Below are 26481 nucleotides of genomic sequence, written 5' to 3' on the forward strand. Positions count from 1 at the left end.
AGCAACGAGCCTCCTCCGATTGGCTGAGAGGGAGAGCAGGGCCGGCGCTGATTGGTCAGAAGTGGCGGGGCCTTTGTCCGAGGTTCCGGCTCCTGCTTCAGTGTTGATGGTGATGGGAATGTAATCAGCCCATTATGGAGAGCAGTCTGAAAAAGTCCCTGAGCCTGGAGACCAGAGAGCAGGTGAGGTAATGCCAGACTCAGGCTCATGCTCGCAGTAAAACAGAAAGGACTGAAATTAACTCTTCCTTTTCACTCCAGCTCAGGGAACGACTGGCCCTGCTGAAGAAAGAATACGCAAAGACGGTGTATAAATTGCAGGCAAGTGACATTTCTTTCTTGGAATCGGGGTTTTGAGGAACTGATTTTATGATTCTCCAACTCTGGAGTATCTTGTGCCCAAGATGATTTTCTAGAGCAGTCTGTTTCTGGTCCCAAAGGTCAAAGTAAAACTTATTATCAGAGTACAGTACATACAATCCTGAGATTCCTTCTCTGCGGGCATACTTAGCAAATGTATAGAACAGTAAATGTAAACTCTAAGCAAACTGTGCAATTGCAGTTATAAATAACAATAAATAACGAGCATGAAATAATAATAGAACATCCATCAATAGAACAGTCCTTAAATGAGTGTAGCTATCCCTTGAAGAACCTGATTGATGGTTGAGGGGTAGTAACTTTTCTTGAACCTGGTGGTGCGAATCCTGAGGCTCATGTACCTTCTACCTGATGGCAGCAGTGAGAAAAGAGCATAGCCTGAGGAGGTGACGATCTTTGATGATGAATGCTTCTTTTCTATGGCAACACTTTATGTAGGTGTGCTCAATGTTTGGGAGCATTTTACCCGTGCTGTGCTGGGCTGAACCCACAACCTTTGGTGTGATTTTCTGCTCAGTGCAGCCAGTCAGCACCCTTCCCACCACACGTCTATAGAAGTTTGTCAAGGTTTTTGATGACATGCCAAATCCACAAGGAGAGACCAATGGTGCTGAGTCTGTTTCGGTGGAATGAAGTGGGTCAAGTGGCCGATATGATAGTTTTATTTGCGATGGAGGGAGTTGTTCTAGCTGTCGTTTTCCAGGTGGACAATCTGTTAGTTTTTGTGTGAGGGAGGGGTTGGGGTTTGATATTTTTGTTTCTTTTTCTTTTTTGTACAGGGAGTTTGATATCTTTTCATCCAACGACTCCATATACTTTCTGTATTTCTCTGAGTTGTATTCTGCATACATACTTTGATAATAAGATAAACCTTAAAACCTTTAAATTTTTAGTTGGGGAACACTTAGAAGATAATGGTTATAACATTAAAAGATTTAAAATACCTGCACTTACCCCATTTTCCCGCTGCTTTAACACGATAGAGCTTCTCTTGTCCTTACCTACCACCCTACGAGTCTCTGCATCTAGTAAATCATTCTTTGCAACTTTCGCCTTCTCCAAAGGGATCCTATCACCAAAACGCCTCTGCACCTTTTTTGTTCCCTCCCCCCTCACGGCTTTCTGTAGGGGTCACTCGCTCCATGATTTCCTTGTCCATTTGTTTCTCCCCACGAATCTCTCTCTCGGCACTCGGCACTTATCCCTGCAAGTGGCCAAGGTGTGGCACCTGGCCCATAAACCTCCTCCCTCCCCTCCATTCAGGGCCCCAAACAGTCCCTCCATGTGAGGCAACACTTCACCTGCGAATCTGCCAGGGCTGTCTACGGTGTCCAGTTCTCCCGATGTGGCCTCCTCTGCATCGGTGAGACCCATCATAAAGCTGACTGAACTTAAATAAGTAACTGACCAGGTCCAGTAGGATGCATTCTTGGATTTTGAGAGAAGTTCAAGAGAAAATCATGGGTATAGTGACTGTGGTGCTCTCATAGGGTGGTTCCAGAGGGTGGCAAGCATTCATTCCTCAATAAAGGGACAAACACTATTAACTTATTATTTAATTATTTATGGTTTTATATTGCTATATTTCTATACTATTCTTGGTTGGTGCAGCTGTAACAAAACCCAATTTCCCCCGGGATCAATAAAGTATGTCTGTCTGTCTGTAATCCCAGCAGCCATTGGCCAGTTGAATAATAATGATCGGAAAGCTTTTAGAAACACTGATCTAGGACAGGATTAATGGGCACCTTGAGGAAAATAAATGAAAGCAAACTAGCACAGATTTATTAAGGTTGATTTGTGTTCCACTCTAGTTAGAATTTTTCATTTATGTAACAGATAGAGTTGATGGTGACATGGTTGTCTTGATGTATGTGGACTTCAAGAAGGCTTTTCTTTTGATGCCTCAAAATAGGATTATCAGCAAAGCTGAAGCACATGCATAAAAGGGTTGTTAAGCTGGGTATAAAACTGGCTAACTAACAGGCAGTAGAGTTCATGGTGAATGGTTGTTTTCGTTTTAGACCAGGGGAAGGGGTATAGTAGCATTTTCCATGGAACGGAGTTGAGGCCATTGCTTTGATCTATATTAATGACCTATACTTGGAGCACAGGGACAATGGTACAAGGCCCAGTTTCTAAATTTGCAAATAACACTAAACTTTGAAGTAATGTGAACAGAGAAAAGGACAATGTTAAATTGCAGCAGTGTACAAATAGGCTGAAAGAATAGGCAGATGCAGAGCAGGTCTAGTTTAAATGTGGGAAAGGTGAAGTCATGACTTTTGGTAAGAAGAGCGAGGTGACACAACATAGACTAAAAGATAGTGTTCTTAAAGGGCTGCAGGAGCTGAGGGATCTTGAGATGGGTGTGTGCAAACCATTGAAAGTGCAGGGCAGGTTGAGAAACTGGTTAATAAGGTATACTCTCTTCTAGGTTTTATGAAAGGTTTGCTCCTCAGAAATCCTTTAAATATCACCCCTCTCTCCTTAAATCTATGTTTCAGACTCTCCAAGGTGGGAAAAAGACAATGACTATCTTTCCAATCACCATTTGTTCTCCAAATCATGGCATTTTTGTTTGGCTTTGACCTTTGGGTTTCTGTAGAGCCATTTCTTCTCCCATGAAATGGAATTTCCAAATGAGCAACACTTTGTGGTTAATTAGCTCCTGGAGCTCTTGGTCATTCTCATCAAACTAGGTGTGACGTTTCCTGCTGGGGGAGCCAAGAGTGTCTTAACAGTTGCTAATTATAATGGGCTTAAAGACAGCGCAGATGCTGTTTCTATTTGACTCCTGTTGGATTGGGACCATCGGATTGTTTATGAGGTGAAGTTTGGATAAAAGCCTGTCTGTGTGTGCATGAATGCATCCTTGCTGAGAGGTATCTTTTGGTTAGGGTCAAGTATTCAATTTCTCAAAGAATTCCAATTTTTCAGCCAAGATTTCCCCTTGAGGAATAATGCTGAACTGCCTATTTTATCATGTACCCTGAAATTCCATCCTTATTTATCTCTAACATCTTGATAACACTGAAGTAAGGCAAACTGGCCTATAATATCCTGACTTTTGCCTCCCTCCCTTCTTAAAGAGTGGAGTGACATTTGTGATGTTCCAGTCCTCTGGAACCATTCCAGAATCTAGTGATACTTGAAAGATCATTACAAACCCTCCATAATCTCTTCATCTCTCTCTTTTAGACCCCTGGGGTGTAGTCCATCTGGTCCAGGTGACTTATCTACCTTCAGACCTTTCAGCTTTCCAAATACTTTCTCCATATTAACAACAATTTCTCTCACTTCTGCCCTTTGACCCTCTCGAATTTCTGGCATGCTGCTGGTGTCATCCACAGTGAAGTCTGACACAAAATACTTATTAAGTTTTTCTGCCATTTCTTCTTCTCCAGTGTCATTTTCCAGTGATCCGATGTCCACTCTTGCCTCTCTTTTGCACTTTATATATCTGTAAAAACTTTTGGTATCCTCTCTTATATTATTGGCTTACCTTAACTTTATATTCCATCTTTTCTCTTCTTAATCCTTTTTTTAGTTGCCTTCTGTTGGTTTTTGAAAGTTTCCCAATCCTTTAGCTGCCCAATAATTTTTGCTATATTGCATGTCCTCAAATCTTTTACTTTTATGCTGTTCTTTAACTTCCCTTGTCAGCCACGGTTGCCTCATCTCCTGTTTAGAATGCTGCTTCTTCTTTGGGATGAACTGATCTTGTACGTTCCGAATTATTCCCAGAAGCTCCAGTCTTTGCTGCTCGACAGTAAAGGATAAGTTGCAGTAGTCAGTTAACCCACTAGCATGTCTTTGGAATATGGAAGGAAAGCTGACAATCTGAAGGAAACCCATGGCAGTAACAGAGAGGATATACAAACTCCACGTGGACCACATCTGAGATCAGGGTGGAAAATAGCTCCCTGGAGTGATGAGACAGAATAAAAAGTGTTACGTAAATGGAAAACCTTTTATATTTTGCCTAGCTATTCCTACATTTGGGTGAGGTGTCTTCATTTTAAAACCAAGTTTCATTAATATAACATCATTTACATACATTAAGGTCAACCAGTATTGACCTGAGCAGAGAGCTTGGTGATTCCAGGAAAAAAACCCTGAAAATGCTAATAGCATTGAGCATGTGTTTTTAAAAAAAACTATTTATGTTTCTGAAGATGAAAATGTTGCATCCAGTAAATGCTAGATAAAATAACTTTTAAGATGTTTTGATGTTGAATGAAAGAACATTGCGAGTGCAATTGGACCTCTTACCCACCTGAATGGCTGCATGTGGCTTCAGTTTAAAGACTCATTTTAATATTGCAGTAAAATGAAAGCATATTTTATGCATGATAATATTTTGTAACATTTTCTGCAATAGTTCAAATAATTTGGTGATGGGATGCTCTTCTGTTGAGTATGGAATAGAAATCTGTCACAGTAATTTTCATCAAGTTATAAAATCATTAGATGGACGATGTTCGAGCACTAGTTCCATGCCAGCTTTTCAGATCAATCTATTCAGTGTACAATATATTTATGTTGACCATATGATATTTATCCCTTATTTTCTACCTTTAGTGTGCAGAGAAAGCTGAGAGGATACAGAATCATGTTACAAAAAACATTGTGCATCAGAACCAGCTGCAGGAAGAACAGATCACATCGCAGCTGGCAGTGGGTAGGTCTACAGTTAAATGGTTTCAGCTTCAGACTGGATTGTGTCTTTTCATTGATATTTCATTTATAATGGGCCACGGTGAAGAATTTTCTTAAATTCCCATGTTACAGTGAGGAGTGTTAACCCTAAAGGGCTTATTCAGGTTGTATAACTGAATGCGTACAGCCAACCTGCTCCTCAACTCTCCTATGTTTGGCTTTCTATGCAGTGCTGATGTCTGAGTTAAGGGTATGGAGTTGTAAGCTATTGCAATAAGGGGAACAATGTAGCTTTCTGTTCTTTTAATCTTGTTTCTATGCCGATTAACTAACTATCATTTCCTAACTTATGCTTTTCATAATTCTAGGCCAGTTCCCTATATGATTGTTTTGTCACTAGGATATGTATGTCCCTGTTTCATTCTGTTTCTCTGGAGGTTTAGGAAAGGGTCTAATGTGTCTTTCTTGATTCTTTTTAAGAAAATGAGTATCCCTCTATTTTGGGTTCATGTTGGTCCAGCTCTTCTTTTAAGAAAAGTCAAGACCCAGCAGAAGAAAGCAAGGAAAATAATTCTACCATAACCTTCAGCATTGAGCCAGATATTATTAGGAATTCAAATGAGTCTTTAATGGACATCTGCAAAAGTGTTGACTCTTTAGCTCAACCCTGCAATCCCGCAGTTGAAGAAATTAACCCCATCACAAGGACAGAACGTGGAGTTCAAAGTCGTCTGAAACTAAGAAAAAAGAGGTCATGCAAAGTATTGAAAAGAGCATGTGAATTAACCAGTGATTCAGATGAACCTTTGACCACCAGTGGAGAGCCTTGTGTGAAAAAAATGGAAACTCTGGATCCACTCATCAGTAACAGAGTCATCAATGTCTCCCAGACTCTTGATAGATGTGTTGAAGAGAACACAAAGCTCGAATCTAAAGGCAACTCAGCATTGTTAACAAATGGAGCACCGGAAATAGAAGATAATTGTGTGATTACACCCAACACCAGAATAGCAAGTGACTCTAATCCTCACTATCATGAAGGCAAGTCCTCAGGAGGGGCAATGTGCAGTACTGAAGCTTGCTCTTCAGCAGTGCTGACTGAAGATGCTGCACTGCAAGAAGCAAAGCCAAATTGTTCTAAGGACCCTAGTGAAGCTTCTGAATCCAACCTTAAGGGTGAGGCAATTATAGTAGAACCAGTTGAGCAGCAAGCAGGTACCACTGTGTGTAGGTCTCCAGGAGATAGCCAACTGAAATCTTGTACACTTGTTGAAGGACTTCTCTTTCCTGTCGAGTACTACGTTCGGACAACTCGCCGTATGACCAGTTGTCAGCGACAGGTGGATCTGGACGCAGTGATTCATAGCCAGTTGGGAAAGTCCAGAAATGGGGGGAAAGGAAGACCCAGGAAATTCACACATAACCACAGCAGTCCTGTAGAAGGCACCCCAAAGGGTGAAGCAGAGACCTGTGATACGTTATTACTTTTTAATAGTCAGGAAGGTGATGGCAGAGAATCTGGTTCAACTTCCTTGCAGCCTACCCTGCAAGATCCTTCTAATGTGAGTGATAATTCCCAGAGCACTAAATCAAGCCAAAGGAGAGGAAGAAAAAGAGGCAGAAGAGAAAGTACAAAATTCCAGCTCACTGATTTTCCACAGAACTCTGTGGAGAAGAATTCAAATGACCACAGAGTTCCCAATGACATTCAGATTGCTCTGCCTTCTGATGTTCAGGGTGAAGATGACATCAAGAGGAATGAAATTAATACATGCCAGACAATGCCTGACTCTAATGAACTCTATGGAGAAACTGAAAATAACACGAATAGTCATCACTTTTCAGGGACTACTAACTTTAATCTAAATAATTCCAGCCTATTGCAAAACAAAGCCAATGAACAAGTAGAACCACTACAGAAATCTAACGCAATTCAGACTAACGATGTGTTGATAAAACCTTGTAAAGAAGTCACAAATGACCTGTTGATAGCACAAGTTAAATCTGCAGTGAGTATGCCTGAGCTATCAAGCACAAATAGTGATATTGACAGTCAGGACATGATCCCGGAAACTCAGCAGGATTTTTCTGATGACGCTGCCTTGAAGCAACATTTAAGTAAGACAAGGTGGTCACTTCCGTTAGGAGTTGACTTGGACCGAGAGAAGACAGAGCTGCCAGTGTCTCAGCCCAGGAGGAGAGTGAAGCTCTCAGGAGGTGAGCACCAAATACACTGTTTTGTTGGACTTGAATTGACTTGACTGCTGTTGTCATGCATGATTCGTTCTGAAAACTGACATTCTTGTTAAATGAGTGCAAAGTTCATTTATTTTTGATTAGAAAAAAGTTTAAAAAAACATTTTATTTTCATGCAGTCTTGCATAATCTCTGAAAAACACTTCACGGCCACTGGAAGCCTTTAAGTATAGTGACTGTTCTCTACAGACGTGTCTAAAACCAGAGAGTTTGCAATAATCCACAGATGAGCAGAAAATAGAATGGTTCATTGTGTCATCTAAGAGAGTAAGCACACATTGCCATTTAATCAGTCCCTCAAAGTTTTTTTCTACCTAAACCAAAAGTCAGATGTATTTTTCTCTTCAATAAATATGCAATTTGATTTCTTTAAACTAAAAAATGAGATCTCTGTAGGACCGTTACCATTAGTTGGGAGAATGAGTTCAACAGCCGTGAGGTAATGTTGCAGCTCTATAAAGCTGGCTAGACCACACTTGGGGTCTTGTGTTCAGTTCTGGTCATCTCATAATAGGAAGGATGTGGAAGCTTTAGGGAGGGTGCAGAGAAGATTCACCAGGATGCTGCCTGGATTACAGAGCAGGTCTTACAAGAAAAGGCTGGATAAGCTAGGGCTTTTCTCTTTGGACTGAAGGAGGATGAGAGGTGTATAAGATGATATGAGGCATAGATAGAGTGGACAGCCCATGCCTTTTTCCCAGATGGCAGTGATTAATACAAAGGGGAGTATGGGGGGGGAATGTTAACAGTAGATTTTTTTACACAGAGAGTGGTAAGTACATGGAACTCACTGCCAGGGGAGATGGTAGAGGCAGATATATTTGTGACATTGAAGGGACACTTTGATAGGAAGATGGATGATAGAAAAATGGAGGGTTATGTGGGAGGGAAGGGTTAGATTGACCTGAGAGTAGGTTATAAGGGTGGCACAACATCAGGAGCCAAAGGGCTTGTACTCTGTTATATTATTTATGTTCTATTACAATTCTGAAGGATTTTTTTAATGGTTCTTACAGACACTGTAAATCTAAATGATTAGAAACTGGAAACTTGCACTATTTATTATTTATTTTTAATTTTTTTATTTGGAAGTACAGCTCAGAACAGGTCCAACAAGCCATACTGCCCAGCAACCCACCTATTTAACACTAGCCTAATCACAGGACGATTTACAATGACCAACTAACCTACGAACCAGTGCATCCTTAGACTGTGGGAGGAAACCTGGAGCACCCAAAGGAAACCCTCAGGAAGAATCTACAAACTCCTTACTGACAGCACTGGAATTGAACTCCAGAATGCCCTGAGCTGTCTTTTAAAAGATCTCAGTGACAGCATAATACATTAATTCACTACACTGTGAGATGGTGGGTGTTGTATGAAAATTCCCAGAGATAAATATTTAAAACTTCTTAGAGAATGCTTATCTTAGCATGTGGCTCACCTGTTAAATGATTTACCTTCTTTTCCTTTGTGTGTAGGAATCCTATTAAGAATAAACTATAGTACAGTTGTGGGTAGGCTATTTTGCTCAAGCGGTCTTTTCCCGCCTGCCAGTTTTTTGCTAACTTTTCTGTTTTCTGAAGTAATGGAAGTTGTATTGTCCCAATAGGTAATAGCTATCGTAGAACACGTGGAAGCTCCAGGAAGATCTCTAAATACAGGACACTAGTGTGTTCAGAACCATTACTCTCTGTTAAAAAAACTATCGTCAAAAGGTTATTTCACAGCCAGCAAGTCCAAGATTTTGACCTTCCAGAGGAGGAGTATGGTCAACTTAAAGAAAAGCTAAGAACAGAAGCATTAAAGAAATCACTCGTGGAGAAGAATAATAGGGACACAGTGCCCGGAAAAAAATCCTGTGTACTAGAAACTACAGAGAACGTTGAGGAGTCTCACCTACAAAGTAAGATGGCTTATTTCTAAATTTCTAAGGCAAGTGCTTCCAATATTCTAATGCAAATAGTTAGCAGTTGAAATGGCCAGTATTTAGCTTTCCTTTCATCTGTATTTAGCTTTTTTCTTCATCTGCCAAGTTAGCCTTTCCAGTAAGTTCACATACTTTAAACAGTAGTACTTCAATTGGTTCATCATCTTTATTCTGAGAAGCTAATTGGCCCCAGTGTATACAAAGCACACTCTACACGGCTCACTTTCTTTGTACACATTAAATACAGGCAATTTACCAACATAACTGTGAAGTGTACAATCTCTAGTAGCTTGGTATAATCTTTTAACAATGGCAGATTACACAAACTTAAAGTTGGATTCAGCTGATCGCTCCTCCTTCAGAAACTAAAGTTTGAGATTGACATTTGAGATTAGTTAAGCTCCAACTGGAGTTCTAATAACAGCAAGAAAAAATATAATTTCCTGCATGTACAGTTTGCGTGCAGTCCACTTGTGAGGCCATAAGTTCAATTGTGAAAATAAATGAAACAATCGGATTAATGACTAGTGTATTACTACAGTGGTTAAGTAGTTACAAGTACTGGCAAAGTAAATTTGTCAATTATTTTAAGTGAAGCTTAAACCCGATGATGGATGAATTAATGCACGGTGTGTTTTTCAACCCAGTGTCTCCAGAGTCTCTGAGTTGCATGGAACTTTCCAGTACCCCAGAAAAGCCAGAGAACAACAATAACTCTCGTGTTCAGAAAATTCCAAAAAACACATCTGGCCGTAAGCCATCTTGCAGCATTCTGCTTTCAACTCCACAGGCTACGAGTGACCATCAACATGACCAGTATGCAGGTAGCCCTGCTTTCCCTTCACTCGGCTTCACTCCTGTCTCCGGTGCTACTGGCTGTTCTCCAGTATTTTCCCAAAGGAGTTGTGGAAACCCGAATTCACCTCAAACTGCCACATTGTTACATGGGCTGGAAGATGTGGGGAATTGTGAACAGAGATCCCAGTCAGCTGTTGGAAAAGCATCACAGCCACATTTGACTCAGCCCTCTCCGATAATAAAGGAAGGCAGTCCGTGTGCTTTCTCTGGAAGGGAACTTTTAAATAATAAAGATGAGGAGGACCTCAACTACAAAGGTGGAATGACAGTCAGCCAACAAGAGATGCCAAATGATGAATATACTGAGGAATTTTCAAAAATGGTCGTTGAAGAGGTAACTATTTTTCTGTAATGTTTTAGTATGGTGGTGCAATCTGTGGCTGTGGGATCTGACCATCAGTGCAAGGCAGCATTTATAGACCATTTCTAATTGCCTTTTAACTAAACTTTTGCTGTGTCATTTAAGCGTCTGTGGGTCTGGAGTTGCATTTAGCCAGACTAGGTGAGGATGTAAGATTTCCTTCTCTGAGGAATATAAATACAGCAGCTCAGAACTTCGAACAGTAGAGCACATTACAGGAGCTTCGGCTCCACTATCAGTTTTACCCTTCCTTCCCTCCTACACGGAGCTTGCCTTGTATCTGTTCAAACTATATCTATATGCTTCCTGTCCTGCTAAGGATTTCTCTTTCTGTATTGTTTTAGTCGCAGATTTCCAACATGTACAGTGTTATTTTGGCTGTCATTTTAGTTTTATTAGCTGTATCTGTAAAGAGGAGCTCTACAATTTTTTGATAAATATAAGATTTCATGGTTTACAAATCTTTTCACTGACTTTGTGAATTTTGATTTGTAGAAGGATGATGGCTTGTCTCCAGCTCTTGCCACCATGAAATTAGAGCAAAAATTGGAAAAGCAGATGTTACAATTAATCTCCAAGATACAGGTTAGTGAATACTGATGAGCACTGAAGGACAAATCAAATGATCCAGATTTTGCTGAGCAAGGCTCTTTGCTTAAGTACTCTAATTGTCAAAGGTTTAAATGGTCGAGACCTGCAAGGCTGTGTTTGCTGGATTTAGTCAGTAAGATCCTACACAATGCCAGGGTCTTGATGATCTTGCCCAATACAAAAGGATAAGCTTAGCAACTAGAGGACAAACACTTTAACTTTAAAACATTGAAACAGTCTTAGCTATGGTGTCTGGGTGGTTGGAGTGGGACAGGCTGTATTGGTGATGTTCACTCCTAGGAACTCGAAGCTCTCAACCTCAGCACCACTGATGTAAGCAAGAGCAAGTGCACTGACCATTCGCCCTCCTGAAATCATAACCAGCTCTTATTTTTCTGGCACAGAAGGAAAGGGTTTCAAAGGTTCAAAGGGACATTTAATGTCAGAGAAATGTATACAATATACATCCTGAAATGCTGCTTCTTCACAACCATCCACAAAAACAGAGGAATGCCCCCCAAGAATGAATGACAGTTAAATGTTAGAACCCCAAACCCCCCCCCCCCAGCTCCTCTCCTCCCGCGTATAAACGGCAGCAAGCAACAATCCCCCCTTCCCCCCACAGGCAAAGAAAACCCCATCGGCACCCGCCACCAAGCACTCAAGCGTGAACAAAGCAACAGCGAAGACACTGATTTGCAGTACCCCAAAGACTACTCGTTCACCTGGTATTTGACATACCACAGGCGCTCCCTCCCTCCCTCCCTAATAAGGGAGAAAGATGTCTCCATTTCACAGTGGGAGGGGGGACATATCAAACAACTCGCTGGTTTACAATGTTAAAAGTCCAATGCATTGCTTTTTCCAAGCTCTGTGCCCAAAGATCTCGGGTCTGCGATTCATCCGTCTCCAGAAATCTCGGTCCTCCAAAGGCGAGCTGAGCTCTTAGGCTGCGCCCTTAGCGTGCTGAATAACGGCCATCATGAAACCCCGAGAGCGGGTCCCATTCCCGCAAAGAACCGTAGTCAGTGTGTATCTGCAGATCAGGGTCTTCGAAAAAATCCTGACGGGGAAAAATAGAGATATTACAGATAGAAGTAGAGTTGTTTCCGAAGATGCAAGCAAAGGAGTTGCTGTTAGGCGCCATTGATCCTCCTAAGCTCCTCCTTTCTGGTTGTTGTACTGACACCATGTCACTAGGCTCTCTATGCCCTTCCTGTACTCCAAGTGATATAATTGTCTCCGAAAATCAAGTGAAAGAGTGGGTTGAGAATGTAGGTAATAAATCTTGGGCAACACGCAAAACGATGGAAGAACGCAGCAAATTGGGGATCATCTGAAATGGTCAGTTGTAGTTTCAGGTCGAGACCCTTCATCTGGACTGAAAGATAGAGGGAGATACCATCGGTCTGTAGTCTCTTTTGTCTCCACGCACAATTTTGGCTTTGTCAATGGGGAAATAGGGTACAAAAACAGAAAAGTTTATTTATTTAGAGCTACAGTGTGAAATAGGCCCTTCCAGCCCTTACAATGACCAATTAAGTTATGGTAAAGCTTTGAAAAACTGCTCTACCTCAAATGGAGCGTTACAGTTGTTGCAAAGGAAGGATATGAGGACATTAGAGAGGTCCAGAATAAATGAGAATTGTTTCTGGGATAAGGGACTATAGTTACAAGGGTAGGTTTAAGGGGCTGCATCTGCTTTCTTTGGACTAAAGAATGTTGAGGGTAGGTGAGCAGAAAAAATGCAAAAATGTATTTGCTCTGGTGCAAACACAATGTCTTTTTTATCACGAGTGTCCTTTCCATGGCTACCCTTAATTTTGTAGTAGGTATTTTTTTTCATGGTATACATGTTGAGGGAAAGGACACTACCCAGGTAAACCAGCTTCACTACTGGCATGAGATATCTATGCAAGATTCATCGGTCTTGTGAGGATGAATAGTGTTATCTTTGTTTATAGAATCCGTCCACGTCCTGCATTATTGATCTGTGCACGGTATGTTGGACTGTGAAAGAGACCAGAACTTCGTGTATTGCCTGTGCCTGCGAAACAGCAGTGTTGCTGTGGGCCCCGCAGCAGCTGAACCAGTGGATTAACATCGGTGCTTGGACCTTTGATGAGGTATATGCCTGTCCTTTTCTCATTGTTACAAATTAGAGTAATCTGATGTCAGGTATTCGATGCTGGATGATTGAGTTTGGTTGTTTAATCACAAATATTTAATTTTACAGAATTATGAATACCTCGTTGAATTTATCTTCTTTTTCTTTGACATCTGTAGAAGCCTGCACACTGAGTCAGCTGATGAAATTCTTTCATAAACAATGGGCTCTCACCAAAGGATGGAACATTATGATTATAAAACAATATTGTTCCAACAAGTCTAAACCCTGGATTAATTTCTTCCCTGAACAAAGCTCTTATATCCAAGTTTCCCATTCACCTTAGTTGGGAGAAGTCTTCCATCTACTGAGCTCCTCGTGATTATTAAATTTTTAAAAAGTCCTGGATTAAACAAGGCATTTCCAGAAAAATACAAACCCAGGATTATACAAGAAACTCCAGGATTAAACATGAAATATTTAAAAGACCTACTGTAGTTCCCAAACTTTAGTGGACATCAACAGATTAGACTTCTATTGTGTCTAAAACACCTTTATAAACTTTCCTGTTTTATTTAAAGTATTTGAGACAAACCAGACTTTGGTTTTCGGCACACAGTTTTTGATCACCAGACTGATATCTGTGGCAGGCAGAGCAGGTAACCGTATGCGTAGTCAGAACTATTGCCACTAACTCATCCATCATATCCCTAATGTGAATCACGGCCATAAATGAGTCATCTGTGAAGATAGGTAAAAGGAGGCCAGAGATTTGCTACCCTCCTGTCCCTCGAAATATCTACTATGTATGTAAGAGTTCTGCCAGATACTTATTTTTTTATTTTTTTTATTAGTTTTTCAAAACATTTTACAAAATTAAAAACCCCAAATCCCAATGAGGAGCATTAATACAGTGCAAAATTAAGCATACAATAACAATATGCTACAAAGGAAGAGAATTTAACAAAAAAGCACCTAAATTAAAGACAAGTGAGCTTAGTGTTCTCCCCAAGCCCCACAACACAAGAAAAAAACAACATCAACTCCAGACCAACCACCACACAATATAGAGAGTATAAGTCAGGACAGTCAAACTCCCAGACTGTGAATATACTTAGCAACAGAGGATAATAATGCCGACTACCAGAAAAAAAAGGGAGCTGAAAGCAAGGGACCGAAAAGAAGAAAAAAAAACCCTAGTCAAGAGGAAGGTTATGAAAGTACTCGATAAAAGGTCCCCAGACCTTATGGAACTTTAGATCCGAATTAAGAACTGAATAATGAATTTTTTCGAGGTCCAAGCAGGCCATAATATCGTTAAGCCATTGCGCATGAGTGGGCGGGGCAACATCTCTCCATCTAAGGAGGATCAAGCGTCTCGCCAGGAGAGAGACAAAGGATAGTATTCGGCATTGGGTCAGACCCAGACATAAAACTCTCGCCCCAAAAACCGAACAGAGCAATTAAGGGGTTAGGTTCTAGGTGCTGATTCAGAATACCCGATAATGTAGTGAAGACATCTTTCCAGAATTTCTCCAAGCTCGGACAGAACCAGTACATATGGATGAGAGAGGCCACGCCCCTCTTGCATTTATCACAGAGCGGACTAATGCCAGGGTAGAATCGAGATAGTTTAGATATGGGCTCTATGAACAATCTTAAACTGTAAAAGGCAATGGCGAGCACAAAGAGAGGTTGAGTTAACCGATTTGAGAACTGAGTCCCAGCTCTCCTCGGATAAGGAGATATTTAAATCCTGCTCCCAGGCCATTTTAATTTTATCCACAGGGGCCTGTCGTAAGGCTGCTAGTTTATCTCGGATAATTGATATTAAACCTTTACCTAGTGGATTAATGGAAAGAAATAGGTCCATAGCATTTTTCGCAGGCTTTTCAGGAAAGTTAGGAATTAAAGGAGCAATAAAGTGTCGGATTTGGAGATATCTGAAAAAATGAGCATTAGGCAGGTTGAACTTAACAGAGAGCTGCTGAAAAGAAGCAAAGCGATTATCAATGAAAAGATCTTCAAAATGTCTAATGCCCTTCCTATACCAAACATGGAATGCTGAATCGTACGTAGTAGGTAAAAGAAGGTGATTATGTGCGACAGGGCTAGAAACAGAAAACCCCTGGAAACCATAGCATTTCCTGAACTGAGCCCATATACGCAAAGTGTGTCTAACAAGAGGATTAGCTATTAATCTGGGCAGACTACTAGGGAGTGCAGAGCCAAGAAGTGCAGAGATAGATAATTCTTTAGTGGAGCTCAACTCCATTGCCACCCAGTTAGGGCACTCGGGTTGGCCGTGGAAGAAAGACCAGAAGGTAGCACAATGTATATTAGCTGCCCAATAATATAAGCAAAAGTTAGGTAAAGCCATGCCACCCTCTTTTTTAGATTTTTGGAGGTGGATTTTATTAATTCTAGAATGCTTATTCTTCCACAGATATGACAAAATAATAGTCTAAGGAATCAAAAAAAGATTTAGGAATAAAAATTGGGATAGATTGAAATAAGTATAAAAATTTGGGGAGAACATACATTTTAACAACATTAATACGACCTACCAAGGACATAGATAGAGGTGACCATTGTACCAGACTCTGTTTTATAGCATATGAAAGATTGACAAAGTTTTCATGAAAGAGATCTTTAAACTTCCTTGTGACTGTAATTCCAAGATAAGTAAATTGATTATGGACTACACTTTTCTGCAGCTAAGTAGATCACTGCTTTATCTCAAGTTGGTTTTGCATTGCAAATCAATGCTGTTTTGGTGCAAGTTAGTATCCTATCCGGTAAGATATATTCAGAGACCACTTAGCAACAGTTTAACTGCTTTTGTGTTCAGGTTTTACTATGTTTATGTATAGTGATGTGACCCTTTTTTTTTAAATCTAATTTTAACATTGATTTGTTTCTTTCCCCTTCCTTTCAGGTTCCCATCATTGAACTCATCCCCGTCCCAGATGCTGTGAACATTCTGTGTGTGGCCTTCGGGAGCCTGGAGATAAGGGAAGTGAAGTAAGGCCTCAAAAAACACTCTCAGAACAATAGAAGCACCACTCTCCTGGCTGAATTACACATATGTAACACAGCAGTTTTTCAGAGTACCACTCACCTTACTTATAACCAGACTGTTGAAACTGACATGTTGCTATTATTGTCTGACTGTTGACACATCGTGACGTAAGATAATCATAATGGGTTTGGAGGCTAAGAGATTAACTGCTCCATAATGAAATGAGGGTGGAAAGTATTAGGGAAGGAGTCCGGTGCTCACTTAATTTCCTCTTAGTAACAGGTTTTAGAGTGAGCCAATCTAAAGTCTGTGTGGAATTCTGTCACTGGGAAAATTATTTTCTCAGAAAAGGTCTATCAGAGTTCTGAAGAGAGCATGTAGGAGATAATAGGAGCAATTCCATTTCTAATTCAGAAAGTTCTGACTGGGGACTATAGTTGCAGTTTTATTTTGTAACCAACCCATTCTGTACCTGTCCTGAGAATGTTTTAGAGTAGAGGGAGCTGTATTTTGTGCAGAGAGAAATCTATTTTTTTTTACACACAGTATCACTGTAGTTCTAATAATGGATACTTGGCTCAGATGTGGGCTGATGATTCTTCTTTCTTGATGATAAAGATGGATTATTTTTACACTTCTTGTAAGGGTGTTACACTCTACAGTAAAAGGCTGCTTGGAACACAGTCTGCTGCAAGCAGGAGACATAAATGCAGTGCTGGGGCTGCCTGGAAGGAGGTTGGTCTGCTCTTATGGCACACTTCAGAGTCAAAGCATAGAAGTGAACACCCTCTCCGAGGAAGGAAGGTGAGAAACTAATTTTATTTTAAATTCTTTATTCTCCTCTGCAAGCAGCCCATGCATGCTCAGAACATTAAATGATACAGGAGTTTCAGATAGTTCCAAAAAAATTAGATGAGATTACAAAGAAGTGAAATTAATTTGTCTTCAGCTCAGGTTTGATTGCTAGAAGATATGGAAGGCCAATCAAATTGAAGGCCCGTACTAACATGAGATTCTTACTGTCCTGATTTCACTTCTAAGCAGTCTAGATCTAACAAGGAGAATATTTTGTACTGTTTTCTCCTACTTTTTGTGTTAAAGATGCCCGAGGATAATGTGACTTCTTGATTATGATAGATTGTTTTTTAATAATGGACTTGTGATACCAAAGCATAAAGTAGGTTACAGAAAGTGCAAGAGCCTAAAGACTCACACTTAACACTTTAGGAACATTTTCCCCTCTGTCATCAGATCTCTGAACAGTTCATGAACACAACCTCACAATTTGTATTTTACACTATTTATTATAATAACTTACAATAATTTGTTATGCCTGCACTGTACTGTCATCACAAAACACCAAATTTCATGGCATATAGCCAGATAGTAATAAAGCTGATTGTGATTCTGATTCAGATTATTTTAGGACATAGTTCAAATAGATATTTCATTTCCTATGTCTGGCTTTGGTAAATGCCCACAGAGGCCCCTCTGGGCTATTAACAGAGAAAATGGTGCTTGTGCAGAGCTGGCTGAAAGTTTGAATAAGAGGCTAGAGGAAATATTTTGTGTTACTTTTAATATTAGGGCAAGTTTACTGACTGAATTTTCTGGTTAGGAGTGAGCGACCTATGCAGCTTGTCCCACCCAATGAGATGGTTCTGGCTTTCAGCAAAGTTGAAGGACAATCAGAAGCTTTGATTGGATCAACTATAATGAGCAACATCATCATTTGGTGAGAACTTGATCCCAATTTGTTTCTTTATCAACAGTATCACCATAAACCATAACATGCTGGCCTATGAGTCAGATAAACTCCAACCTCAGTTTATATCCAGTGCAATGCTGAGAGAATCCTGTATTGTTAGGAGGGTCTTTGTTTCAAATGAAAGCCTCATCTCCCTCTTAGCTAGATTTATAAGTCCTATGGAAGAGGAGTGGGTGAGTTGTAGTTAGAAGTCATGGACCAATACTTGTGTTTCAAGTATTTCTCTATAATTTCAACAGCTACCTGCTTTGCAGGCTCTATTTCTTCCCCAGCTGTTGCCCCCATTGTCCTCATTGTTGCCTTCATGTTAACGTGGTTGTGAGTACCCTTTTGTTCTCTAGCAAAGGTGTGGGCATTTTTTTTGGGCTGTGCCCCACCGTCCTGGAGGTAGGAATATGGGAAATGTGCCTTTGAACATGCCCAATTGTTCAAATAGATGATGGGAAATTTGTTTCCTTGGCCAACACTTCTAAGAAACATTACTTGGATTCTAATACATTAAAAAATTAGTTTGTCTCATTTGCCAAATGGGCAACAATATACGCTTAAAAAAATATAAGTATGCTGAGCCTGCAGCAGCTGTTCTGGGAGTTCTGATAAATAGCTGAATAAAAGTAGTTGTTAAGCACTGAAGGCATTTTCTTCTTCATTCTCCATATTTTCTGTTGGGAATAAATTATTTGACATTATTGTGGGTGTTGTTCGGGTACTGCATGCTGAAACGCTGTCGAAATTGATGTTTTCATTTGTTTATCTCTTAGGAATTTGAAAACCGGGCACCTCCTCAAGAGGATCCATTTAAGTGAAAGCTACCCTGGCACGGTCTGCCAGAAGGCCTATTCCCAGTCTGTAAGGAACAGCAGTTTTAACTTTGGAACTACAGACCGCGGCATCATTTCACAAAACTCTGCTTTGTGCCATTTCTGCTTCCAGAAAGGGCATTGGTTGCAGAATAATGAGAAGGGATGTGTAATGGAAATTAAAGATACTGGGGATCAAATAGAATACTGCATATAATTCAAAACTATTTACTAGGAGCCTTTCGTGAGGGAGGAGCCATCACCTCCTATGTTCTGATTGCATTTCAGACCAATAGGAGAAAACAGGCAGAAAATGCTGGAGAACTCTGCAGATTGGGCAGCATCTATGAAAATGAATAAAGAATTGACGTTTTGCTGACAAGACACTTCATCAGGACTGTAAAGGAAGGTGGAAGAAGCTAGAGTAGGAAGGTGGAGTGACGGGAAGGACTACAAGCTGGAAGGTGTGATAGGTGAGAGCAGGTGGGTGGGGAGGGGGATACGAAGCTGGGAGGTGGTAGGTAGAATAGGTTAAAGGGCTGGAGAAGAAGGAATCTGATAGCAGACTGCTGTGTACTTGGCTTCACGAAAGCATGTCTCACTGCCACCACTTTGGATACTGTGTTGCAGCCCGATGGCTTCACCGTTCTCCGCAAAGACACATCAGTTGAGTCCTTTAGAGGTAGGGAAGGGGGAGTATGCTTTGTGATGAACTCATTGTGGTGCACAGACCTGCTCACCCGACCTGTAACATCTAGGGGTCAAGTCTTGTCCATTTTATCTGCCAAGGGACTTTTCCACTATCATCTAGGTAGTGTACATTCCACCTCAGGCCATCATCCAGCAGGCACTGGAGGAGCTGAGCACTGATCAGATGTTACAGAACAGTGCACCCTGATGCCTTCCTATAATTACAGGAATTTCAACTAGGCTGGCATGAAATCTTTGAGCAAATACCACCAAGCTATCACTGTAGATCCAGAGGAACCAACACACTTGACCACCGTCAAGAACACTTCTCTTTCTATTCCAAGCCCGCACTTTGGAAAGTCCAATCACCTGGCTGTCCTAATACTCCCAACATAAAGACAGAGACTAAAGACCACAGCACCAGTTGTGAGGCCCAAGAAGAGATGGTCAAGGGAGGCGCTGAGCACTTACAGAACTGCTTTGAGTCATTCAAGGGTTCATCTTGAGAAGTGAATGAACACGTCACAGTTATCACCGACTTCATGAGGATCAGTGTGGATAAGTGTGTGCCTTTGAAAACATATCAGACATACCCAAACCAAAAGCTGCAGATGAACCACAAGATTCATTGTCTGCTGAGGACTAGATCTGCGGCAATCAAGACCTGTGATCTAGAACTACTCAAGAAGTCCAGATATAACCTACGGAAAGCTATTTTAAGAGTGAGACCAACAAATTGACCGGGGACATCAGGAAGGGGAAGTTGAGGGAACATACACCAGTCCTCATTGAGTGATCAGCTGTAGAGAGGGTGAGCAGCTTCAAGTTCCTGAGTGTCAAGATTTCTGAGGATCTATCCTGGGCTGGCCACTAGTCAAGTCAAGTCACTTTTATTGTCATTTCGACCATAACTGCTGGTACAGTGCATAGTAAAAATGAGACAACGTTTTTGAGGACCATGGTGTTACATGACACAGTACAAAAACTAGACTGAACTACGTAAAAAAAACAACACAGAGAAAGCTACACTAGACTACAGACCTACACAGGACTACATAAAGTGCCCAAAAACAGTGTCGGCATTACACTAAATAATAAACAGGACAATAGGGCAAGGTGTCAATCCAGGCTTTGGGTATTGAGGAGTCTGATAGCTTGGGGGAAGAAACTGTTACATAGTCTGGCCGTGAGAGCCCGAATGCTTCGGAGCCTTTTCCCAGACGGCAGTAGGGAGATGAGATTGTATGAGAGGTGCATGGGGTTCTTCATAATGCTGTTTCCTTTGCGGATGTAGTGTAGTGGCATCAGCACTGGACTTCCAGGCGGATGTTCCTGAGTTCGAAACTGGCCGGGTCCCAACCTGGGCAGTAGCATTATCTGTGCAGATGAAAGGACTGGCAATCTTCTTCCTTCTCTTGTCACGAAAACCCCATTGGATAACTACACCATCCATAGGGTCGCCATGAGTTGATGACGACTCGACAGCACTCAACAACAACAATTCTGGGCAATCACAAACAAGGCATGACAGGAGCTACATTTCATTAACAGCTTGAGGAGACTTGGTACGTCACCAAAGACTCATGCAAATTTTTACAGATGTACTGTGAAGAGCATTCTAACTGGTTGCATCGCTGTCTGGTATGAAGGGGCCACTGCACAGGACTGGGGAAAGCTGGATAAAGTAGCAAATTTGGCCAGCTCCATCATGGGCATCTTCAAAAGGCGATGCCTCCAAAAGACAGCATCCATCATTAAGGACCCCATCACCCAGGACATGCCCTCTTCTCATTTCTACCATCGGGGAGGAAGTGCGGGAGCCTGAAAACACATTTCTATTACTTATTACAATTTATAGTTTTTGATGTATTCCAATGCTGCTGCAAAACAACTCATTTCACGGCTTATGCCAGAGAAATTAAACCTGATTCTGAATGGGAAGGAGGAGAGGCACTAGGGGTGGTGTGATAGGCAAGTGAGTTGAGAAGAGGCTGGAGTGGGGAATTGAGAAGAGGCTGGAGTGGGGAATTGAAGAAGAGAGAATTGGAATGGGAGGAAAAATTAATGGAAGCTAGAGAAATGCCATCAGGTTGGAGGCTACCCAGACAGAATACAAGGTGTTGCTCCTCCAGCCTGAGAGTGGCCTCATTCTGGCAGTAGAGGAGGTCATGGACCGACATGTCGGAATGGGAATGGTGATTGCAATTGAAATAGTTGGCCCCCAGGAAATCCTGCTCTTTTTGTGAATGGAGTGAAGTTTCAAAGCTAAGCAATCCTCCAATCTAGATTGGGTCTCACCATGGAGAGGAAGCCCTTTGGGAGCACTGGATACAGTAGATTTCCAAAACAGATTCACAGGGGAAGTGTTGCCTTACCTAGAAGGAGTTTTGGGGCCTTGAATGGAGAAAAGTTATAATTGATGAAAAGAATCTTAGCTTGAATTTAGTTGATTCCTGTTGAATCCTAAGTTAAAATACGATGATATATTAAAGTGAGCCTCAGAGTATTTGTAGAACAGATAAAGTTGGGTACAGTAAGTACAAGCACTTTGCAGGAAGGAGATGGTTACTTAAATTTAAAAGCAAGCTTTACTACATTTTAATAAAGTAAAACTGACTCTGAAAGAAGAATCCATAATTTTTGCATCCGAAGCCCTGATGATTTGAGAGCAGAAGAAGATTGGTATTAAAAACAAATCAGTAAACCAAGAAGGAAAGTGGAGTGTTTGCTGCTCTTGTTTCAAAACTCAGATGTACCCCTTTGGTACAATTTAACTCTGGACTAGCAGCCTTTAATTTGACTTACTTTGTTTGGAATTTCAATGAGTGAGAGGACCTGCTGACTGCTTGGCTTCTTGTTTAAGTAGCTTCCGGGTGAAATTACAAGTGCTGGGATTTTACAATATAAGGAGTGCTATCAGCAAGGACAGAAAGTAATGTCAATTAATGTTTTTATGAAGAATTAACCCCTGCATGTCCTCTCCCCAGTCACCTCTTCTCAAAGAAAAATCAGTTCTGTCCTGCTGAGTTCCTCCAGCATTTACTGTGCTGCTCAATCCTCTGCATTCTTTTTTAACATTTTCAGTTTTATTTTATCTCTGCCATTACATTACTCTCCTAGATCATTATGATCAAAGACAGCTATGCAATGTTTATGAATCTGATCAACTATGCATAGATTTAAGGATTATAATCTAGAGAATTGTCTCTTAATAAATAGAAAGGACAACAATTAAATCATGAATGCTGTTTCTAAGCTAGTAAATCTGTAAAGCTAAAGTTGACTGCTCCCTTCTGTAACAGATATTTAGTACCGTAATAATTGTTTTGTTTCTCAAATTTAGGGAGTATTGTTCATTATTCTCAGTCATCGATACATTGGAACCTGCGAAGGATCGGTTGGGGGACAAGTCTGTGTTTTGAGAACGGTTGCTGTTAATCCCATGAATGGGAAAAGTAGACCAGTCATGTCGTATACAATCCCTGTGGAATGCAGTGGGAGGTAAGGTTCGTCTATACAAAATGTACGTTAATACTTTCTGATATTTAAAAAAAGCTTTTTGATGCTCAGTATATCTATGAGCGAAATGTGGATTGGTGACTTTCAAACACAATATTAAAATTAGGCTCTGTGTTAAATGCATACATTGCAGCTTTTTCAGGACAATTTCTCTGTAAATTGTATTTTCTCATCAATTTTGTAGATTAAAATTGTTTACTGTGAAGTTGGCTTCTCCAGATGTATGGTTGGCTTCCTTGTGCAGTCAGCTGTCTCTGTTTCTCTCTTCATCAGTTGTATTCTCTCCCTGAAGTATTGTTAACCCACTGTCAGAATCAGTTGTTTTTTTAATTGACGATTTGTGTCTTTAACAAACTCGTGTATTTTTCACAATGTGGTGTTTTGCCTCAACCTACTGGCAGAAGGTGGTATTGCAGTTACATATACCTTTTGCATTTTTCATTGGCTGAATATTAACACAAACCCACGTTATGCAATTGTGCAACTGTTAATTTGTTTATCTCTACCTGAGGAATTTCTGTTACCTTGAGTATAAAGGTAATGGATTTTTCAAAGGCTCTGTCTTTTCATTGAATGTATTGAATCTCTTTAATCTCTGCTTTGCTCCTCAGTTCCTCGCTTAGTTTCAAATGCTTTATCCTTTGTCTGAACCTCAAAATAAACGATTGTTATGAATCAACGTTTCTCACTCATTCCTGGACTCCTAAAAGAACCCACTTGATTTTCACTGTTGTCAGGGGAATTCCAATTCTGACTGGTGAAAGCACCCTGAGTCCTAGTGCTCGATCATGATTTCCTTGGTCTAGGCGATATCCCGAGAACAGAGGGCAAGGGAAGGATGCCCCAATAAATAGGGGTTCCACAAGCGTAGGGAGACATACAAACTCTAATCTTTTATTCTCACGCCACTAACTCAGCATGGTTTCAATAGGAGTTCTACAAGTGTTGAGAGACCCACAGAGACATAAACATTTTGGTCTTTTGTTCTCATGCCATTGGTGCCAGAGGCCAGGAAAGAATCCAGCCACTATTTGCAAAGATTAGACATTAACGAACGTACAGTGTTTAACTTAAACAGACACCTTACATGCTGCAAGCTCACAAAGAGTTGAAGTGTCACTTGGAACTGTTCTGACATTCATCCAAAGTTTTACAAAATTTAATACAACACAGCCATTTGCCTTTCTCATTGTTTCCTGTACCAGTGATTTGTATGTAAGAACCCTTGGGGGTTCTATGCCAATGCCTTTCAAGCTTTCACATTACTTTCTATATATCATGTTCGTGTGAATCAGGTAAATGTGATTGGCAGAAGGACCACAATCAATATGAGGGGGAAAACTTATGTTTATGTAATGAATAGTTTGTGTTTGGAATACATTGCCAGTGTTAACAGTGCAGGAAAATTCACTTGTAGAAATCAAAAAGGGCCCAGATAAGCATCTGAAATTAAAGAATTGGCAGGGAATGAAACCACCTGAATTGAACTTGTATAGGGCTGTGTTAAAGATAATGGCCTCCTGAACTGCAGCTCTTCCGTGGATCAAGTTATTCTTTTTAATTGGGTCAATAACACATTTACAGGAAGGTTGTTTTTCTCACTTTGCTCATTGACCATATTTCTTTAATCAGGTATGTTGATGGAGGTGTGAAGGGCCAGTCTATTGCTGCAGTTGTAACTCCCGGAACGCTGGTACTTTGGGACGTACTGTCTGGCCACATCTCAGCCATTCATGAACCCAGTGGGGACTGGTCACTATTTCACTGGGCAGAGGAGGACTTGTGTCTCCTGGCCAAAAAGAACGATAGCACCGTGTATGTATACAAATGCTCATGAAGCAGAACAGGATGAATATTTTGCTGGCTCAAGATTATATAGTGTAAACTGGGTTATAATTTCTGTATCTGAAAGCTGTATATTTTTTTTTGAATGAAAAGCACCAAAGTTCTGCGGGACAAATAGACTTCAATGTGAACTAAGTGCCGTGTGGTTTATGTGCACAATGTAATGTTTTTCCATGATTTGCTGAGTTCTGTACAGTGCCATTTTGCTACGGGGTGTGCTGTAAATTGCTGAGATTATTTCTGTAAAAATGTCAGCACACTTCGGTGCATAACTATTTAATAGTTATGTTTAGATACAAAGATTTGTTTTGTGTTTAACTGCTGTAGTTAAACTGTTCCTTTCCAAATGCACTTGTCGGGTAGTCCTGAGTGAGCACTGTAAATTGTTTTGACAGGTGGTAAACGAGCAGGTTATATTTTCCTCTAGTTCACTGTTGATAGATGTAAAGGTGGAAAATCTGAGTTGTATTCCTATCCAGCAACAGTAAAGCCAGCCTCATTTTATTTCCATGTGGCTGCTTTGGCTTGTTGCCTGTCCCATTAATAGAGGTTGAACTTTGAAACGCAAGCACATGTCACTTGTTTCCAAACCTGGAGTAACTGTACTTATTTAAGTATAAGACAAATAAGAGATTATAATGCTGCAAATCTGTATTTAATAAATAAAGCCTATCAGTTTCTATTATGCACTTTATAAATATTGAATAAAAACCATCATTGGCCAATAAAGTGGGGATCACATGCAGAAAATATGTTCTTAATACCATTTAGCTTGCGGTAGTTTGGAGCCATTCTTTCTGTACATATTGGAACATTTTAACCTAATCCTTCTGTAACTTCTCATAATTATTTGGGTTTTCTGAATTATTTGGCCACAGTTTACAAAGATCTACTCACGTTTTCAGTTGGATGTACAGCACAGAATGCCTTTGGTTAAATCAAAACTTTATAATTGTATAGCCTCCATACATCATGTTCCACCAGAATGCTGGGTAGCGTGGCTGAAAAGCTGCCATGTTGCTCCGAGTGAGGGGAACTTAACTGACTGTAGAGATTCCATTTGGAGACAGCACATCAAGGTAGCAAGGACCACCGGAAAACCTACTCAAATGTGGGGAATTGAAGGACAATCCATGTAACCGTGGCAACTGCAACCATGGTTGTCATGGCAACCATGACAAGTGCAATATTCCACAGAGATCGAGGGCTGCTCACCCAAAGCAAGATAACCCAGTAAGATCAATTACTGAAACAAATTTGCAAATCATTGTGAATGAACGGAGGATTACCTGGGAGTTTTGATGTGTCAGTGCAGGTTCCAAACACTAAATGACACCTCCAAGAGGAAGTGGAGTGGCAAAGTATCAAAGTTAATCAGACACTGAACTGTTGCAAGAGAAATTAATCAGCTTTGGGATCATTTCTGGTAAAAGGGTTCTGGGCTGCTGGCTATGGCATTTTTGGTAGCAGTGTTGCTTCTGAGTCAGAGATGCAATGGTGCTTCAGAAAATTAAGCACATAAGTATAGGGTAATATTGTAGAGCACTACTGAAGGAGCACTGCCTTTCAGTCTGCTGTTAATCTGAGATTTATTTCCATACACAACTTTGATTTGAAGAACAGGATTTTTTTTTTTTGCAGTATTATCCTACAAGCAACATTGCTAAAATGTTTCTGGTTATAATTATATTC

At 40.6% G+C, this 26481-nt stretch overlaps 1 protein-coding gene across 1 annotated transcript; it reads left to right on the top strand.

The window, feature by feature from the left end:
• The first annotated feature begins 10 nt into the window (after positions 1–10).
• Positions 11–25467, top strand: palb2 (partner and localizer of BRCA2). Its single transcript, XM_073060922.1, has 14 exons — positions 11–182; positions 261–320; positions 4965–5064; positions 5523–7259; positions 8911–9204; positions 9876–10420; positions 10943–11032; positions 13003–13164; positions 16084–16169; positions 16813–16971; positions 17786–17902; positions 18697–18784; positions 22769–22926; positions 24577–25467. Exons 1-14 carry the CDS (start codon positions 135–137, stop codon positions 24779–24781), a joined length of 3849 nt encoding a protein of 1282 aa, XP_072917023.1. The 5' UTR covers positions 11–134; the 3' UTR covers positions 24782–25467.
• The last annotated feature ends 1014 nt before the right edge of the window (positions 25468–26481 follow it).

The sequence above is a fragment of the Hemitrygon akajei genome, chromosome 11 (genome assembly GCF_048418815.1).
Source record: "Hemitrygon akajei chromosome 11, sHemAka1.3, whole genome shotgun sequence".
Lineage (NCBI taxonomy): Eukaryota > Metazoa > Chordata > Chondrichthyes > Myliobatiformes > Dasyatidae > Hemitrygon > Hemitrygon akajei.

Bases quoted from the DNA above. Each gene is read 5' to 3' on its own strand.
- palb2 (XM_073060922.1), top strand. From the start codon at position 135: ATGGAGAGCAGTCTGAAAAAGTCCCTGAGCCTGGAGACCAGAGAGCAG. The intron at 183-260 runs GTGAGGTAATGC...TTTTCACTCCAG, and splicing joins GCCTGGAGACCAGAGAGCAG to CTCAGGGAACGACTGGCCCT. The intron at 17,903-18,696 runs GTGAGAACTTGA...TTTATCTCTTAG, and splicing joins ATGAGCAACATCATCATTTG to GAATTTGAAAACCGGGCACC.